Source organism: Cydia amplana, chromosome 22 (assembly GCF_948474715.1).
Source record: "Cydia amplana chromosome 22, ilCydAmpl1.1, whole genome shotgun sequence".
In the NCBI taxonomy this organism is placed as follows: domain Eukaryota; kingdom Metazoa; phylum Arthropoda; class Insecta; order Lepidoptera; family Tortricidae; genus Cydia; species Cydia amplana.
Window position 1 is genome coordinate 8,542,680 of NC_086090.1, and position 14,622 is coordinate 8,557,301.

Below are 14,622 nucleotides of genomic sequence, written 5' to 3' on the forward strand. Positions count from 1 at the left end.
GCCACACCAAATGAAACACCGGCCGCAAACACCTTTCTTCCTGGTCGCTATACTTTTTATGTAGGTGCACTTTTATATAATAGCAGATACTACTATGTATACTAGCCCTTATCACAACAACACGAGGTTAAACAACAGAGACAGATACTAAAATATGATTGAAGGTATTAAAATATATAGAGTTTGTATTTATTTTGCTAAGTTTACACCGTCTCGTACTACTTCATTAGTAGGTATATGTCGTGTCAACTAAGCTTAGCCTTAGCCTAACAGCTTTTTAAATAAACAACATTTATGTGCAAATAATTTTATTCGTTATTTTACATTTAGTATTCAGCTGGTGGTTCTTTAGGCATGTAAGATCTAAACAAAATTATATAAACAATAATAACTACAACCAAATAAACACTGTTCAAAATATTAGCCATATTGGTCCAAATCTCTTTATTATTTACATTATTATCTTTTGAATCAGGCTCCACTCTCCATCTTGGTAAAATCAAGTATTTACCAAAACTAAAAAACACTTTATTTGATACTAAAGATACCCATTCAAATGGTACAGTTTCTCTTTTTACAATTTTGCTCAAAACAAATGTAAATAGTACAGAAGTTATGGTCAAGATGATTGAGTCACGGACGAAGAATAATATAACAGGGGTATCGCCACTGTGCTTCGGTAAAAACTCGTCAATGAAAAACACGAATACAAAATGACTGATGAGACTAAAACACGATAATCCTAAGCGGATATAATCGTTTACATTCATTAAAATAGATGCCGTAGTCAGTATACTTAGAATGACACAAGGACCTATCAATACAGCTACTAAACCGGACGCCTGTCTTTCCATTGTTAAAGTAAACGATAACTGTACGTCTGAATCCGAGTCCTCCTTAAATTCCTTCTGCATAATGTTCCAACCATTGCCATATTCTGCAGCGTCAAGCGTAATAGCTCTTCCTTTAAAGCGAAATCGGGTAGTGGAAAGTCTATCACCATCTCCAAACTGAAGGGTACAATTCTGGACATCGAAAGGCCAATTTCTTAATTTAGTAATACAAAATGATTCGTAAATTTGTTCCGGGACACACATAACTTCCCCATTATTGTGGACGAGGCATTCTTCCATATCCATATTAAAGTAGTCCGGATCGACGCTGTTAAGTAGTTTCAATGATGGCGTCCAAATATCAGTTGCAAGCACGACCATCTTGCTGACTCCTCCATATTCTTGAGGCGACCAGGCCAGGCGTTCATCTCTCCAAATCATACGAGTCCACATTTTAGCTGTGAATCTGTCCGCATATTCGTCAAAGGCGAATGTCTTCAATTGGAAATGCACTTTGACGGGAACACAGGACTGGTTTCGCGGCGGTTGCCTGAATCGATAATTTGCCATTTTATCAGAGTGCAGTTTTTTATCCCATGCATCTTCTTTGCTAACCAACCTTACGCAATCTTGCGAATACGAGGCATAAAGTATGCCGAGAAAAATTAGAAGGATTGTTTGCAAGAACATGGCTCGATCGTCTCTGTTTTAACACTGAATTGGCTGTATGAAACTTAGTACGGCAACGCCCCATGACATAATCGTTTGTCATTTGACACCGCTCCATTTGTAAGCGGTTCATGGTTGATTATTATATTCTGTACATTAGATAGATGGTATGTCTGGTCTACTGTTGGATATTTATGCTGTGGACGGACGATGACGTGATAACGACACGATTGAGCAAACGTAACTTTTTATACCATTTAATGAAAAGATACATAAGAGATGGAAGCTTTATTTCATTCGCGCCCCAAGAAAGTCCAGCAGTGGACGTTTTCAGCTAGTATGAATTATGAAAATGAATGATTAATATATATATTATTTATGATGTAGTTTGATAATCAAAATGTTAATGATAATTTTACTTTTACACCTATATTAATTATTTTTACCAATCATGATAGTCAATTTGCCCATTCATAAATCTTAAAACACATTATTAATCAGACGATTGCACCATATGCATTTTCAGTTAGGAATTTAATTACTTGACGGTATGTAATCCTCATGAGGCAAGTAAATGGAATACATAACGATATAAGTAATCACAGAAACAATGAAAACAATGCTGTTAATAATGTTAGAGAAATCAAACCATTCGGTTTGTTGACTTATTGAGTCCAAGACAGTTTTGTTGGCAATCTTAATGCTCCACCTTGGGAAAACCAAATACTCACCATATCCATTAAGAACAAAATAATTAATTGAAGTAATTAAAACAGGTGGAGAAGATGTACGTGAGCATAAATACCTCAAGGTCAATGTTAATAATATGATCATCAAAGTTAATGCCATAGAACCAGTAATAAAAAGTAAAATTTTAGGAGCATCGAAACTATGCTTCGGTATGCTTTCATTGACTTCAGTTAAAAATAAATAATGGCTCAATAAACTGGTACACAAAATTCCTAACCTCACGTTGGCGTTGACATCCAAAAGGAACGTTATTATAGTCAGCACGGATATCACAAAAGCTGGTACCACTATGGCAGCTTCGAGACCTATTGCCACTCTTTCCAAAACAAATTCTACAGATGCTTGATAATCTCCAGTTAAATTCAGATGTTTCTGTGAATGTATCAGCCGCCAGGCAGTATACGTGTCCTCATCTGATATGAATTGAAATTTTGTGAACACAATGTTTGCTTCGCTCTGTGACCACGAGTCATCATCTATCTTTAAAAAGCAGTGTTTTCGGTCGTACGGCCAATCTTTCATTGCAGAACTGCACATAAGAGGATGTATAATCGACTGTATACATTTGACATGTCCAGTATTGTTCGCTAAACATTCATAAATAGTTGTATACAATTCGGAATCTTCGATCTCGTAGTTTTTGCTCTTTAATTCTGGAGTCCAGATGTCATAAAAATTTAAAACCGTAGTCTTGATACCTTTATATTTGTCCAAATCCCACTTCAATCTAGGGTCCTCCCATTCCATGATTGTCCAACTGTAAATAGTAAGTACTTCTTCTTGATCGTCAAATTTTAGCATCTGTATAATGTAAGCCACTTCTACCTCTACTCTCTTTGTGGTGTTACTGTTTGGTGATTCTCTAAAATCGTAACAATTAAGTATTTTAGTTTTCAGCCTCATTTCTACTGGAACTTCTGATGGCCATAAGGACTGTAAAGCACAATCTTGGCAATAACTAAATTTAATAATAATGGCTAATATACAAATATAAGTGTACGACGCCATGTTTAGTGGCATACTGCTATTTAGTTGTAGTAATTGGCATCAAGGAATTTGATATGTTAAACGCCCACTTTGAGATAACGATGTGTTTTTTGTTAACCTATTCTGACGAAGATGACTCTTGTCCCGTTATCGATAAATTGCCCAAAGATCATAAATCTCTAAATTCTCTAATGGTGACACGAGAACAATGACAACGATTGGGACTATTACACGATAGACACACTGGCACCGTCCCACCTACAACGGACTCATGTAAAAGCGGGCGGGGCGGCGGAAAGCGCCGATATTTTAAAACGTAACATGGTCTAATAAAACATGGTCTTCTCTTCCCAGAGTGTCACTTGCCTACGTCACAATAACATTGCCACTTTATTTCAACATAACATGTTACATGGGTACATTATATCTATGGTTAATAAGTTAATTTATTTCTTTATAATTTAATAATTTTCATTTATATGTATTTTATTTTAAATTTTACAATAACACGTCATTTTTAATTATTCGTTAGCAATATCTTCCGATTCACGAAAGAAATTTCAGACGTTCGGGTAATTCTGTTTACACTACTGGCAACACAGGATAGCGCTGTCACATTTGACAATCCGCCATTTTGTCCCTGACCGACCGTCCTTGTCGAACGCGTGTTAATTGTTATTTCCTTCTCGCTCAGTGTCAGCAGTCGCAGTGTTTTCCAAACTTTTCACGTCGTAAGCTTCGTAATTAATGTTTTGTTACGAAAATGGTTGGCTGCTCTATTCGGAACTGTAAGAGTAGGAGTGAAAAGTGCAGTATAGATTTGTTTTATTTTACTATGTTTCTACATGAATAACTTAAAATTAATGCCGTTAAAATAATGTTCACTGTTGGTTAAAATTCTCCCACATTTTAAAGTTTGAGAACCTGTAAACAGCATGATGACGTAGGCAAGTGCCAGTTAGGTCATTCGCGAATCTCGGAAGAGAGTACCAGGCGGAGTATATTATTATACCATGAAACGTAACAAATATAAGAGCCTCGGTAGAGAGTACCATTTTGTACTATTTGGAGTTGAAACTCTAGGTCCATGGGGTCCCAGCGCGCATAAGTTGTTCGCAGAAATCGCGAAGCGTCTGGTTGACGTAACTGGTGACCGAAGAGCTGGCGGCTACCTCGCACAACGTATCAGCATTGCGATACAGCGAGGAAATGTCGCCAGCATCCTTGGTACATTGCCTCGAAGGCCTATTTTAGATTTAAGCTAGTTTTTGATTTCTTTTAGTAATACACTGTATATGTCTTGTTTGTAAATAAATGATTATAAAATAACACGATTTAAGTTTTTAATTCAGAAAGTCTGTCTGTACCGTCTCTATACCTACTTAACAGTCTGCGGGAGACATGTAAAACTTTTAGAGGGTGGAAGATAGGTACTAGGGCTTGCAATATCGGACGGTTTCCAATTCCGGAACTGATTTTCGATATTCGTTCCCAATTCCGGAATTCCGGAACTGGTTCCGGAATTAGGGTTTATCATATTTTTATTAGATTTTTAATCAAAAACAACAAAAAATACGAAATACTGATACTAGACGTTTATTAAAGAAAGTATTGTTTTAGAGAAATCTAATCTGACGTATTATTAATCGAAAAATATCAATAAATTGAGTACTTAGTGCCGTCTTTGCACCTTATTACTATGGTCACTTTTATTCACTTCAATGATACGGTGTATTTATTTGGGGAAACTACGGATGCTAGAAATCGGTTACATGCCCAATTTTATATAATGTCTAAATATAACGGCTTCGTAGCCTAGTAGGTATGTAGGAAGTGGCCCTGTTTACGAAGATGAAGGTCCTGGGGTTCCGATCTCGGTAAGGTCATTTATTGTGCTATGACGATTATTTGTTTCTGAGTAAAGGTTGTTCTCTATGCATTAAAGTAGGTATTCAGCTATAGGTACATATTACCTTTATGCATTGCCGACTAGTGCCAAAAACGCCAGCCTTATTGAGATTACGCTTTTTAAGTATGGTTTTTTCCTTACTAGTTCCTAAATTCCTAATTCAGAATATAAGCTTCTACAGGATCCAAAAATTCCATCGAGGAAACTTCTTTCTGAATTGAGAATAAAATATCCAAATGTTTATAAATTTTAAATCAAAAGTTTCGCGTTGGTAGGATTCTGGGCAAGTAAATATATGGCTTTTCTTCAAGTATCAAAAGTCAAAAAAATATGGTTACGTTAACGGGGCATGTTAATGCATGATGCTAGACTTCAGACTTTTATCAGTGACGGCTAATAACACCAGTACGGTTACCATCAGTTTGTCACTGACATAAACGCCGTCGAGAACGTAATTTACTTTCTATACATCTCGCTCGCACTCGCATATTAGTGCAAACGGGATGTATTGAAAGTAAATTTACGTTCTCGACGGCGTTTATGTCAGTGACAAACTGATGGTAACCGTACAGCATATTGTAGGTTTCTCGGAAATTTTCAGTAGTATACGTATTAAAATCTAATAAAAGTACTTAAATCTAATTCCGGAATTTTCGATATTCAGTGGTCTCAATTCCGGAATTGTAAAATTAGTCCGAGATTCCGGAATTTCGAAATTCCGGAATTCCGGAATGCAAGCCCTAATAGGTACTCTTGGCTCGTTGTTCGATCCACTATATACTATTGATGATGATAGTACTATAGCATGTTGTACATTCTCGTATATATTACTTTTTTTTTGTTGTTTTTATGTGTGTTTAGTACTAATAACTAGGTTTGATTTAAAAAACTCGAAATAAAAAGCCGGAATTATATACAATGTACTTTAATTTTATTAAATTACATGGAACATGGAAGTAAAAATTAAACTGTTTATTGCACACATTAATAATAAAGTTTACAAACAGAACTCTTAATCTATTTTTATTTAGATTTTAATATTTTTAATTGAGTTGACTCTAAGTAGATCTCATATGCATTAATTACATTTACATATATTTATGCTAAATCTATTAATTATATATGTCCATTTTAAGACTTGGATAAATTATTCAGTAACATTCTTTTATATAGTTGCTTATCCGATCTATTTTATATTACCTATTGATGCATACGGAAATCTATTCAAGGTGCGTGGTGGAGCACTTGTCCAAACTCTTTTGCCATATTCGTTAGTAAGGTACCTACAAGTCGGGAGTACAAAAGTTGGGAGATTATTTAAGTTCCGTAAATTCTCGTGTCTGCTTCTTTTTGATAATTCAGGAATTTTACAATTATATTGGTTCTCAATAGCTAGACTAACTTTGTCATAAACTGACTGTTTGTCATAAGTAACTAGGTACTAGTAAACTGTCTTAAGAATCGAAAACGAATGTGAAGTCTGGCTTCTTTGGAATATAAGCCGAAAGCAAGTAAATATAAGTAACTATCACTACAAACAGGATGCTGCTATTAGCAATACTAATAAAGTTAACCCATTCTACATTCGGTATAATTTCTGGATCTTGCTGAGTCACCTCCCATTTTGTAAATACGCCATATTTGCAATACCCATCCAAGACAAAATCATTATAAGAAGCAATCCACGTAGGTGGTTGAGTTTTCTTCTTTCCCAAATATCTAAAGCAAAACGACAATACAAAGCAAAGTACAGTCATAACAGTAGAACAGCTAATGAAGGACAATATGACAGGAGTATTTGCACTATGTTTTGGAACGTTTTCGGATACTTCGTTAGAGAAAACGAAATGGCTGATCAAAGTCATGCACAGTATCCCTAATCGGTTGATGTCTCTATAGTCCAACAGGAGAGCCGTCACTGTCAGCACACTTAATACAAAAGCTGGAACCACTAAAATAGCTTCTAGGCCCTCTGCCAGTCTTTTGAAATGGAATTTAACGGCAGACTGTATTCCAGTTGAAAAATTCTTGAAGACTTTTGTGCGAACGGTCTTCCATCCAGCATTTCGAGACGCCTCCAATTCAAATTTGATATGGCTCAAGCTGAAGAACACTTTGGTTTCCTGCGGTCGCCATTGGTCAAATTGAAGCATGCAACTCTTTGTGTCATAAGGCCAGTTGGTTAAGTCAGAAGTGCAGAAGACTTTGTGTTCTGCCTGGATACCGCACCTAACGTGGCCTGTGCTGTTCAACCCGCATTTCGTGTAGAAGAAGTCAAAATCATCCGCATCAGCCGAATTGATCAACTTCAGCCCCGGACTCCAAATGTTGAAACTCGCAACTTCCGTCCATTTTATACCCTTGTAATCCTCAGGCTTCCATGCCAATCTATCATCTTGCCAGTCAAAATAGTTCCAGCTATATAGCGTGAGTATTTCTTCGTTAGAATCAAAATTAAAGGATATTAGTAAATAGTCCATCTTGACGATTACCGCGTTTGAGTCCTTATTGACCGGGGGCTTCAATATTTCGGCGTAGCATTTAGTAAGCTTGTTCCGTAAGTTCCTTTCTATTCCCATTTCTGGTGGTCGGGTGTTTAAGCGACATTCTTCGCAACAGCAGAGACTTAAGATGGAGAGTGTTATGAATGCGTACAGATTCATGGTTGTCGGTGAAATGTGGAAATTTGGTACGCCCACTCTCACCTAAAAATAAATATAGTGTTGTTCAGCCTGATAAGTGGATATTAAATATCAAAATATCTTTTTCCGAATGAATAGATAGCCCGGAGTTATGTCCTTGCCTGCTCTGTAATACGAATGGTAAAGTCTGTTTAGCTGTTCGGCCAGTACTTAATGTCATTGTCAAGATTTATCTTGATATGTTTTATTTAATTTTACTATTTATATTATAGGGGTAGGTTTTCACTGACTCGACGTATCGTGCCGACATGGCTTAGATATACTTTATAAATAATATTTAAATTTAAATTTCATTCCTTCTTTTACAGTGAGTATTGTGCTCACAGTGTGCTCATGGTTGTTTAGGCATGTAAGATCTAAACAAATTGATATTAACAATTATAACTACAACCAAATAAACACTGTTAGATTGAAATATGAGCCATATTGGTTTTTGCACATAATTTATTTATTCTTTACATACGAGTAAGTGTCTTTAAAATCAGGATCCACTCTCCGTCTTGGTAAAATCAAGTATTGACCAAAGCTAAAAACCACTTTAACACAACACTTCTACTCTTTTTTCACCTCAGCAGCTCAAACAAGGGTACTTTGCTACTTAAAAACAGTGAGCAAAATCGCATTTTGCTCACTGAGTGAGACAAAATGAGCAAAATGCGATTTTGCTCACTCAGTGAGCAAAATGCGATTTTGCTCACTGTTTTTAAGTAGCAAAGTACCCTTGTTCGAGCTGCTGAGGTGAAAATTTAATTGTTGGTATATCTTAAGAAAACATGAGTGAATAGAGGTAAGTGATGAAGAAGGAATACGTTTTTCGGGTTCTCTAATATGTTCTCACTGCTGAGGTGAAAAATGTTGTGTACTACACGAGATCAAAGTTATTTACATCTCGTGCGCTTTTGAGTCGCTTGCACGGGACTCAAAATAAGCACTCGAAGAAATATCAAACTTTGATCTCTTGTTGTACAAATAACTATTGTGTTGTTACTGTTTGGTGATTCTTTAGAACCGTAACAATTGTGTATTTTAGTTTTCAGCCTCTATTCTGACGAAGATGACTTGTCAATTTGTCATGTTATCGATCGACAAATTACCCAAAGATCATAAATCTGTCTCTAATGCTGTCCAAGGAAGGTAGTAGGTATATAATTATGCGACTTTGAATCAAATACATACCTAATACAATTTTACGAAACGGCATGTTGCATCCAATCGCATAGTAAACTTTAACGTTAGTTTTATGTAAGTCCATAGGTAGTTAGTGAAAAAAAGATAATAAAATAACTGTCTGGAATTATATTTAGGTACTAAATCATGGGATTAGTTGTCAAGCGGACCCCAGGCTCCCATGAGCCGTGGCAAAAATGCCGGGATAACGCGAGGAAGAAGAAGAATTATATTTAGGTACTTTATTCAATTTTATTAAATATATTTCATAAAACACGGAAGTTACTTAAACTCCCTTAAGCTATATCGAAAACGAATGTGAAAACTGGCTTCTTTGGTATATAAGCCGACAGCAAATATATATAAGTAATAATCACGACAAAGAGACAGAGGCTATTAGCAATACTAATAAAGTTAACCCATTCTACATTCGGTTTAACTTCCGCATCTTGCTCAATCACCTCCCATTTTGTAAATACTCCATATCTTCCATAGCCGTCAAATACAAAATCATTGTAAGAAACAATCCACGTAGGTGGTTGAGTTTTCATCTTTCCCAAATATCTAAAGCAAAACGACAATACAAAGCAAAGTACAGTCATAACAGTAGAGCAGCTAATGAAGGACAATATGACAGGAGTATTGGCACTATGTTTTGGAACGTTTTCGGATACTTCGTTAGAAAAAATGAAATGGCTGATCAAAGTCATGAACAGTATCCCTAATCGGTTGATGTCTCTATAGTCCAACAGGAGTGCTGTCACTGTCAGCACACTTAATACAAAACCTGGAACCACTATAATAGCTTCTAAGCCTTCTGCGAGTCTTTCAAAATCGAACTTCACGGCAGACTGTATTCCAGTGGTCAAATTTTTGAAGACCTTTTCGCGAGCGATCATCCACCCAGCATTTTGATACGCCTGCATTACAAATCTGATATGGTTCAAGCTGAAGAACACTTTGGTTTCCTGCGGTCGCCACTGGTCAAACTGGAGCGTGCAACTCTTCGTGTCATAAGGCCAGTTGGTTAAGTCAGATGTGCAGAAGACTTTGTGTTCTGTCCGGATAACGCACCTAACGTGGCCTGTGCTGTTCAACCTGCATTTCGTGTAGAAGAAATCAAAATCGTCCGCATCTGCCGTATTGATCAGCTTCAGCCCCGGACTCCAAATATCAAAACTTGAAACTTGCGTCGACTTTATATCCTTGTAATCCTCAGGCTTCCACGTCAATCTATCATCTTGCCAGTCGAAATAGTTCCAGCTGTATAACGTCAGTATTTCTTCGTTAGGATCAAAATTGAAGGACTGAAGTAGATAGTCCATCTTCACGACCACCGTGTTAGAGTTTTTATTGACCGGGGGCTTCAAAATTTCGGCGTAGCATTCAGTAAGTTTTTTCCTTAAGTTCCTTTCTGTTTCCATTTCTGGTGTTCGGGTGTTTAAGCGACATTCTTGGCAAAAGCAGAGACTTACGATGGAGAGTGTTATGAATGCGTACAGATTCATGGTTGTCGTTGAAATGTGGACATTTGGTACGCCCACTTTTAACAGGAAATGAACACGTGCTGTCCAGCGTGATAAGTGTAGATTAAATGTCAATTTACTATCGATTGTCTGTCGTCTATCTACGTGTTTTACAAATATGTAATTTATTATAACAAAATAAAAGGAAGCCACAATTGGACCATGTGTAATAATGGATGGTACATAGCTACATGTTATTTATTTGTTAGTGGGGTAATTATACGCCCATATCTTTCAGGTAATATTTTATTTTGGCGCACGTCAAATCCACACCCGGAAGAAATACGATTAGTAAAATCCGCTAAAGGTTCGCAGGAAATGCAGGAAATAATGTGGCCATTAATTACTTGAGAAAAACACCTTTTCCCGTTTCCCGCCTCAATAGATAGCCCGGAGTTATGGCCTTGCCTGCCCTATTACTTATACGAATGATAATGTCTGTTTAGCTCTTCGGCCGGTAATGTTATTTTTTTAGGATTTATCTTGTGATTCAGTAAATACTACTTATATTGCTTGTATTTCAGATTTGAGTTGAACAATTCGACAGTGAGTATTGTTTTTGTTATTATTATGTTGGCTATTTATGTAATGAGTGATGAACGCGCTATAAAGGAATATGTTCTCTACAAAGGAGCAATGTTGATTCGGTAGATTTCAATACCTTTGAGTATACTATATATAGGTACAGTACCTAATTAATCTAATACCTTTAAACGAGCAATTCTTGTTTATTTATTTATTTATATATATATATATTTCGGGGATCTCGGAAACGGCTCTAACGATTTCGATGAAATTTGCTATATGGGGGTTTTTGGGGACGAAAAATCGATCTAGCTAGGTCTTATCTCTGGAAAAACCCTAATTTTTGAGATTTTATATGTTTCCCGAGCAAAGCTCGGTCTCCCAGATATTAGATTAGTTATGTAGGTTAAAACTCTCGCGTTTTGTACACATATTTAATGTCATTAACGGGTCTAACGCGATTTTTTCTTATTACACGACTGCCCAAAAAAACGAGTGTATTGTTTTTTTTACTAGTGATGTACCGACCATGGTTTTGGCCGACTAGCCGACTAACCGACTAATCGGCGCTCGGATGGGCGATTAGTCGGCCGACTAGTCGGCTAGTCGGCCAAGTTCATAATCCTTACTTCCCGATAAAGATTATATTCGTATGGCAACTGTAGTAGCTTTGGTTCAAGTTCGGATTCATTAGAAAAAACATTGTTTTTGCTCCTTGCGTCATCGCGCTTTCAATATCAACTAAAATATGTTCTGTGCTACTGTGACGATACACCCACATAATTACCTATACATGAATTTAATATGAACACAAGCTCATTTTGTACTCTAAATACGTATTTGAGTAAAATGGGCATGTAACATTTGATTAATGTTGGTTTTTTAGTTTATTTATGTCCTGTTTTCTGTAATTAATAATAGGGCGACTAATCGGCCTTTTTTGCCGACTAGTCGCCGTCTAATCGCCGACTACAAATGTGGCCGGATAGTCGGCTTTCCCGACTAGTCGGTACATCCTACATATATTTTTTACCTTTTACCCGACGTTTCAGCCGCTAGCATGCGCACAGATAGTCCAATCACTGAAACTTCGGATGAAAGGTAAAATAAGGAAAAATTGCGTTAGACGGTCGTTAATGATATTAAATATAGGTACAATTTTACAGGTATCTCTTATTTATAATGTTTCATAATTGGTGCCGTCGCTCTTTGGCGATAAGGCCGCCTGTTGTTTACCTCTGTCTTCATGTATTATTTGTGTTTCCATGTACATTTATTCTGAGGTTGTGCCACAAAGAGGATTTGTATTCTATTGTACCTATTGTATAATTGGTGCCGTCACCACGCATGTGTGATTGTAGTTAGACGTAAGTTTTGTGGTCCCCCCCTTCTTTCCCCCCAGAATGCACAATAGACGAGCGAGGATAATTTCCGCGTGTAACGTCACCTTGCGGTGACAGCGCGTCAGGTGGGAACACCACCGTACTAAAGCGTAGTGTACAATGCCATCAGCTCCCTAATAATATATACGAAAGTGACTATGCCTGTATGTTACCTGTTCATCGACTTAGACGAAAAATGTTATGGACATAGTTTAAGGTCCGAGGAAGGACATATTAGGATAGTTTTCAACAATCATAATCATAATCGCACGCAGACGAAGTCGCGGGCAGGAGCTAGCAGTATTTAGAACTATAATTTGAGGTATAAGACACTTTTTAGGGTTCTAAATACCTATTAATGGGAAAAACGGCCTCAAACTATCTCCATACTTACCAGATTTGATCCTAATAATCGTGAAGAGTTAACAGAAGATAGACAGAGTGTACTTTATATAATATGATAGTTGGGTCTAGAATACGGCTATTTGGTTGATAGGCAGACATGGTAGGCAATGTACAGCAAGTTTTGGGAATACTCTTCATGATATTCTTGAATGAAACATTCTTTCATCTCAATCCTGTTTCTAAGTCGGGATATGACTGTAAGTCGCACAGACAGACATTACAAAAACTATAAAATTCCCCATATTTTTATGAGGAATAGTTTCACTGCAGTGAGTGAGGCACAGCCCTAACCCGAAGGTCATTTATCAGTCTGCCAGCGCGGAGCACCCGACGGACCTCATTTTTGTTTTTTTACGTATTACAGGTACTTTGTGGAAATGTACGATAAAGGATGATGCTGCAATTAAGCTGAAGAGTACAGTAAAGAAGAGCTTTTCCTGTTATCCGATCTTTACAATATTTAGATTTGTTAAGTTTAAAAAAAGGTTTGGAACTTCTGACTTAGCACCTCTTTCACCGTCCTACTAACCCGGGGTTAACCGGTTAAACAGTTAACCCAGTGTCTAATTATACTGGTAACTCCAGGTGTAACCGGTTAACCCCGGGTTAGAGGGAGTGGCGCTTATATCATTATATCAGCATTCCGGGGCTACATTTTAATTGCTATTTAAGAAGCTTGCCAGACGAACAAACGGTCATTATACGAAAACGACATCTTTTTAAACATTTGTTCGCTAGAATTTCAATTTAATGTTTTTAGTTGAAAATAGAGTACAGTATGTCAGTGGGATAGGAGAATGTAAAAAATGTTGATGAAACGGGAAAAAAGCGGCCAAGTGCGAGTCGAACTCGCCCATGAAGGGTTCCGTATTTAGGGGATTTATGACGTATTAATAAAAACTAGTTCAAACCAATTTTCGGTAGAAGTTTGTATGGTAAATTGGTAATGTACATCATATATTTTTTTAGTTTTATCATTCTCTTATTTTAGATGTTACAGGGGGGGGGGACATATTTTTCCACTTTGGAAGTGTCTCTCGCGTAAACTATTCATTGATTTAGAAAAAAAATGATATTAGAAATCTCAATATCATTTTTGAGGACCTATCCATAGATACCCCACACGTATGGCTTTGAAGAAAAAAAAATTGAGTTACAGTTCTAATTCTAAGTATGGGGAACGGGAACCCCCAAAATTTATTGTTTTTTTATTATTTTTGTGTAAAAATCTTAATGCGGTTCACAGAATACATCTACTTACCAAGTTTCAACAGTATAGTTTCGGAAAAAAGTGACTGTGACATACGGACGGACGGACAGACAGACAGATATGACGAATCCATAAGGGTTCCGTTTTTTGCCATTTGGCTACGGAACCCTAAAAAAAGAGGGTAATGCGTCAATATTAAGGATGTTTGCTAATGAAGTTACCTTTTTTCGTGTTTCTACTTTCTGTGGAGTGTTTCAGGAGGAAAATAAAGAGACACATTTGAGACAGGTAGAGAGAGAGAGAGAGAGAGATAAATTTTACCATTTCGTGTTGTTGACACTTCCCAGTACGGTTACAATTACAATTTGATACTGAATTAACGGTTTAACCGCTTAACCTCAGGTTAGTGGGATGGTGCAAGTGGCCTTAAGTAGGTAAAAGTGTACATTATAGGTAGGTACTTAGTTTAAATATTTACCTAAGGGAAAACAAAATATAGACGGTGTAAAGGCTTCGTCACACAGACGCGTTTTCCGGGCGGCGCGTGAGCGGGGCGC

General features: G+C 36.9%; 4 protein-coding genes across 4 annotated transcripts; all 4 read right to left on the reverse strand.

The window, feature by feature from the left end:
* Positions 1–291: 291 nt before the first annotated feature.
* On the reverse strand, positions 292–1,658 carry LOC134658551 (acetylcholine receptor subunit alpha-like 2). The gene has a single exon (XM_063514236.1). The coding sequence runs from the start codon at positions 1,521–1,523 to the stop codon at positions 327–329; it is 1,197 nt and encodes a 398-aa protein (XP_063370306.1). The 5' UTR covers positions 1,524–1,658; the 3' UTR covers positions 292–326.
* Positions 1,659–2,036: 378 nt separating this feature from the next.
* On the reverse strand, positions 2,037–3,380 carry LOC134658471 (neuronal acetylcholine receptor subunit beta-2-like). Its single transcript, XM_063514154.1, has one exon. The coding sequence runs from the start codon at positions 3,270–3,272 to the stop codon at positions 2,037–2,039; it is 1,236 nt and encodes a 411-aa protein (XP_063370224.1). The 5' UTR covers positions 3,273–3,380.
* A 3,222-nt stretch (positions 3,381–6,602) lies between these two features.
* On the reverse strand, positions 6,603–7,811 carry LOC134658472 (neuronal acetylcholine receptor subunit alpha-3-like). The gene has a single exon (XM_063514155.1). It carries the CDS (start codon positions 7,809–7,811, stop codon positions 6,603–6,605), a length of 1,209 nt encoding a protein of 402 aa, XP_063370225.1.
* Positions 7,812–9,294: 1,483 nt separating this feature from the next.
* On the reverse strand, positions 9,295–10,629 carry LOC134658436 (neuronal acetylcholine receptor subunit alpha-3-like). Its single transcript, XM_063514117.1, has one exon. It carries the CDS (start codon positions 10,523–10,525, stop codon positions 9,314–9,316), a length of 1,212 nt encoding a protein of 403 aa, XP_063370187.1. The 5' UTR covers positions 10,526–10,629; the 3' UTR covers positions 9,295–9,313.
* Positions 10,630–14,622: the final 3,993 nt, after the last annotated feature.

What these genes read in the sequence shown, in the direction of transcription:
- LOC134658436 (XM_063514117.1), bottom strand. Translation starts at nt 10,525, where the DNA reads ATGAATCTGTACGCATTCATAACACTCTCCATCGTAAGTCTCTGCTTT.
- LOC134658471 (XM_063514154.1), bottom strand. Translation starts at nt 3,272, where the DNA reads ATGCCACTAAACATGGCGTCGTACACTTATATTTGTATATTAGCCATT.
- LOC134658472 (XM_063514155.1), bottom strand. Translation starts at nt 7,811, where the DNA reads ATGAATCTGTACGCATTCATAACACTCTCCATCTTAAGTCTCTGCTGT.
- LOC134658551 (XM_063514236.1), bottom strand. Translation starts at nt 1,523, where the DNA reads ATGTTCTTGCAAACAATCCTTCTAATTTTTCTCGGCATACTTTATGCC.